At 43.6% G+C, this 4,980-nt stretch overlaps 1 protein-coding gene across 1 annotated transcript; it reads right to left on the bottom strand.

The window, feature by feature from the left end:
• On the bottom strand, positions 1 to 4,680 carry LOC149149805 (uncharacterized). The gene is made up of 5 exons (XM_089442597.1): positions 4,342 to 4,680; positions 2,599 to 4,188; positions 1,261 to 1,641; positions 301 to 1,122; positions 1 to 120 (listed from the first exon to the last, which is right to left on the bottom strand). Exons 1-5 carry the CDS (start codon positions 4,678 to 4,680, stop codon positions 1 to 3), a joined length of 3,252 nt encoding a protein of 1,083 aa, XP_089298723.1.
• Between the last annotated feature and the right edge of the window lie 300 nt (positions 4,681 to 4,980).

The following is a 4,980-nucleotide window of genomic DNA, read 5'->3' as shown; positions in this document are numbered from 1 at the left end:
TTACATCTTCCCCCCCTGGGATTGGACATCGTCCCGATGTCCTTTCTCATTAAATAAATTCGGGTAGGCCTTTTTAAAAGGTTCCTCGTCCTCCCACGTAGCCTCCTCAGGGCCATAGTGCTGCCACAGCACTTTAATTTGGGTAATAACCCGTTTCCGCAGCCGCACTTCTCTCCGGTCGAGAATGCTCTGTGGTTCGACCAGGACCTCGCCTTCCGGTTCGACCTGCAAACAACCAGCACATAATCAATCTCCCATTGAATAAAGCTGCATAATCGAAACAACCGGATTAATTCTTACCCGCACATCTTGCCATTGAATGACATGTTTTGGGTCATATACATATTTCTTTAGGACAGAAACATGGAACACATTGTGAATCCTAATGTGACTGGGTAAAGCTAGTTGGTAGGCCACAGGCCCCACTCTAGCTAGAATCTGAAACGGTCCAAAGTATCGAGGGGCCAGCTTGGCGCAACCACTCCACTGTAGTGTACTCCTTCGGGTTTGAATCCTTACAAACACATGGTCGCCAACATTATACTCTGCGAACCTTCTTTTCCTATCTGCAAAGCTTTTCTGTCTGTCTTGTGCAGCCTTTAAATTTGCTCGCACTCTTTTTACCATTTCTTCCATATCTTTCAACATTTCCGGACCCAAACTCAGCTTATCCTCCAGTCCACTCCAACTTGAGGGTGTATGGCACTTTCGCCCATATAGGACCTCAAAGGGACTTAGCTGAGTTGAAGTATGATACCCATTATTGTAGGCAAATTCAATCAAATGCAAATACTCTTCCCACTGACCAGGCTTTAACATTACATTTGCTCGCAACATGTCTTCCAACACCTGATTGACTCGCTCGGTTTGGCCATCGGTCTGTGGGTGATAAGCCGTGCTGAAATTCAATCGAGTGCCTAACTCGGCAAACAATGTCCTCCAAAAGGTGGACGTGAATTTCACATCCCGGTCTGATATAATTACCTTTGGCATTCCATGCAAGCGGAACACGTGTTGCATAAAGAGATGCGCGATTTGTACCGCCTTGTAAGTAGACTGCACCGGTATGAAGTGCGCTGCTTTACTCAATTTATCAACCACGACCATAATTGAATCATTGCCCTTCTTCGTTCGTGGTAGCCCGGTTATAAAATCCATAGAAATGGTTTCCCATTTCCATTCCGGAATAGGCAGAGGCTGTAACAGTCCCGCTGGGTGTTGATGTTCAGCCTTAATTTGCTGGCATTCTAAACATCTTGCCAAATATTCCACTATCTGCTTCTTCATTCCTGGCCAGTAATACTCCTTCTTAAGTGCTGTGACCATCTTTTGGTACCCTGGATGGCCAGTGTAGTGACTGATATGAAACTCATCTAAAATCAGCTTCTTAAGGTCATTTGAATCAGGCACATACATTCTTTTATTAAAATACAGCAATCCAGCATTATCCAATGTGTACCCTTGTTGTAACTTTTCATTATCAGATTTCTGAACCTGCTGTTTTAAATGCTGATATTCAGAATCATCATTGGCTGCTGTTCTTATCTGTTCAACCAGCGTACTTCGCCACTTACTGGCTGAAAGTTCACATAAGCAGTGAACCTTTCGACTTAAGGCATCTGCCACTCGATTTTCTTTGCCCTTCAAATGCTTTATTTCAAAGTCAAATCCACTTAGGAAATCTGCCCAACGACCTTGCCTTGCATTCAAGGTAGGTTGGCTGAAATAATGCGTCAAACTGTGATGATCAGTTAACAACAGAAATTTCTTTCCAAGAAGATAATGTCGCCACATCTTTAGTGCGTGAATCACAGCAGTTAACTCTAAATCATAAGCAGAGTATCTTTGCTCATGTTCTTTTAGTTTCCTCGATTCATATGCTATAACCTTTCCTTCCTGCATTAGTACTCCTCCCACGCCCTCCTTGCTTGCGTCGGTACACACCACATAGTCCTTACTAGGATCAGCAATCCTTAAAATAGGCGCGGTGGTGAGAAGATGCTTTAAACGGTCAAAACTCTGTTGACACTCTGCTGTCCATTTGAATATCTTTCCTTTCTTTTGCAAAGAGGTGATAGGATAGGCTATCCTAGAAAAGCCTTCCACAAATCTCCGGTAGTAACCAGCTAACCCCATGAAGGATCTGATATCAGCAACGTCTTTAGGTATAGGCCACTCCATAATAGATTTTATCTTCTCAGGGTCGACCGCAATTCCCTCCTTCGTAATCACGTGGCCCAAGTACTGAATTTCTTCTTTGAAGAAATCACATTTGCTAAACTTAGCGTATAGCTGATGCTCCCGGAGTGTTTGCAACACCAATCTAAGATGCTCCTCATGTTCCTGTTGGGAACGAGAATATATCAATATGTCGTCAATGAATATCAATACAAACTTGTCCAAAAATCTGTGAAACACGCTATTCATCATGCACATAAAAGTGGCAGGTGCATTGGTCAACCCAAAAGGTAGCACTACAAATTCGTAGTGCCCATAGCGTGTCCTAAAAGCAGTTTTGGCAATGTCCTCATCCTTAATCCTGATCTGATGGTAACCAGATCGCAGGTCAATTTTGGAAAACACTTTTGCCCCTTTCACTTGGTCAAAGAGCTCATCTATTCTGGGCAAAGGGTACTTGTTTTTGACCGTTAGCTTATTCAGCTGCCGATAATCTATGCACATGCGCAGAGTTCCGTCCTTCTTTTTTACAAACAATACTGGTGCTCCCCAGGGTGACACACTGGGTCGAATGTACTGTTTCTCCAACAGCTCCTGGAGCTGCATTTTCAACTCTGTTAACTCTGGTATGCTCATCCGGTATGGTGCTCGCGATACTGGTGCCGCCCCCGGTATCAACTCTATGGTGAAGTCTATGTCCCTTCTTGGAGGCAAACCCGGTACCTCTTCAGGAAAGACATCTGTAAATTCCTGTACCACAGGAATGTCATCTATTGCAGACATCTTATTCTTCTGATTCGCATAGCCCACTTGTATGGCATAGATCTGACATTTCTTCCGAATGCATTTAGCTAGCTGAGTTGCAGTGATAGGTCGTATCTGAACCGGATGTTTAATTCCCTGCAATTCCTGTTGCTGCCCCAAATCATCTTTATAGTATATGGTCTTGGTTTTACAATTTACCAACGACCAGTGCTTTTCCAACCAATCCATACCAATAAGAATGTCGTAGGAGCCTAACGGAAGTACATTCAAGTCTGCTGTTACAGGCTGTCCAGCTATACTGAAAGAACAGTTATTGACTTTAGCTAAAACCCGCCTTTTGGCTCCCGTAGCTAACTGGACTAACCATGGGTTTTTGAACTTTTCTGGTGATAGCTTACAGTGTTCCACTACTTTTGGGCTAACATAACTTAAAGTAGCTCCTGGATCAATAAGTACAGCTACAGAAAGGTGGGAAATCTTACCTTCGAATTCCACCATGGAAGGTTGGTATTCCGCCTGCCGGTCTTCTAATGCTGCATTGATCCTTGGTACGCTGCGCGCCACATCCCCAACAGTTGAAGCTTCATGAACTTGAGATATTTGCTCAGTTCTTTTACGCTGTGGACAATTCCTAGCATAATGTGGTCCCTCACATATCCAGCACTGAACTGGAGGTCTGTTCCCTTCACCCTCCGATTTAGCAGGGGGTTCACTGATCCTGCTCTCGCTTGGCTTAGGCCGGAAGGTACCCTTGTTTGTGCTTCTGTTAAATTGCCCCTTTCCAGCTCCTTTACCACCATCTCTGCGGCTGCCTTTGTTGTTTCCAGCAATTCTGCTACCTTTTCTTTCATTCCATTTTCTGTTTGGAACTTCTCCCTTTAGTTTATTCTGTTGGTAGCAAATTCTAGCCTTCCGAATTGCCTCATCCATAGTCCGGGGATTGTCAAACTCAATCCGTTCCCTTATGTAGGCCGGTAAACTACTCACGAACCTCTGCACCTTAGCCTTCTCCTCTTTAATGTAAGGCACATAACGAAGCAGGGAGGTGAAACGATTTATAAATTCATCCATGGACTGCTGTCCTAGGCGTAAGTCATGGAATTCTCGCGCCTTCTCATCGTAAAAGCGCTCAGTTAAATACCTTTCCTTAAAATATTTCTGGAATTTCTCCCAGGTTATGCTCTGCTCACTTACTCCCTTCACAATTTTAATTTCTTCCCACCATAAGGTGGCCTTGCCTTGCAGCTGAAAGATAGCCAGCCGTGCCTTCAGATTTTGGTCATATTCGTAAAGTTGAAAATATTTATTAATATTAATCAACCAAGCTTCTGCTGCTTCTTCCTGCTCTCCATCAAAGAGTGGAGGTTTGATTTTTCGGAATTCCCCTTGTAACTCCACTTTCTGCCTCTTGAAGGTTTGTTGTTCTTGAACATTATCAGAATGATCTTCCTGCTCTTCAGAAAGCCCAGGTGCATAATCCCGTTCCTCGGTGCCCCTTTGCTGTTCTGCACTAGGGCTGGCCAAGGGTGGGTTTTGTTTATCTGACAAGCTCTTTAGTATCCTTTCTTGTTCCATAGTTAATCGCGCATTATCCTCTCGCAAGCGTGCCATCTCCCCTTTCAGCTCCTGAACAGTTTGCAATATTGCCTGATTGGTACTTCGTGTCTCAGCACCAAGCTGTACCCACAACCCTGCATTTTCCGGAGGGCTGCCGCCAGCTCCCGGCATTTCTTCCATCTTCTATTAACTGTTAACAGGTAACTGTCTCTATTTGGTTCTCCTGGTAGTACACAAGAAGGACAATTAATTACTTGTTGCTATGTAAACTTTTTCAATTAGTTTTTGCTGTTCCAGAGGCCACAGTTTTGAAACCTCTGCTCTGATACCACATTGTCACGATCTCAACTCAATATGCCAACACCTATAAAAAAAAAAATTTATTTACTTATTACCTATCTCTACCTTGAGTCATCGGTTTAGATGTTACCTGGTCTGTAAAGTAAATAGTTTTAACATGACTATGCATACCTATGTTAA

The sequence above is a fragment of the Pinus tabuliformis genome, chromosome 9 (genome assembly GCF_031772625.1).
Source record: "Pinus tabuliformis cultivar Carrire ecotype Pingquan chromosome 9, CPIR1, whole genome shotgun sequence".
In the NCBI taxonomy this organism is placed as follows: Eukaryota; Viridiplantae; Streptophyta; class Pinopsida; order Pinales; family Pinaceae; genus Pinus; species Pinus tabuliformis.
The sequence above is the reverse complement of the archived record's forward strand: the minus strand, read 5'-3'. Positions and strand labels throughout refer to the sequence as shown.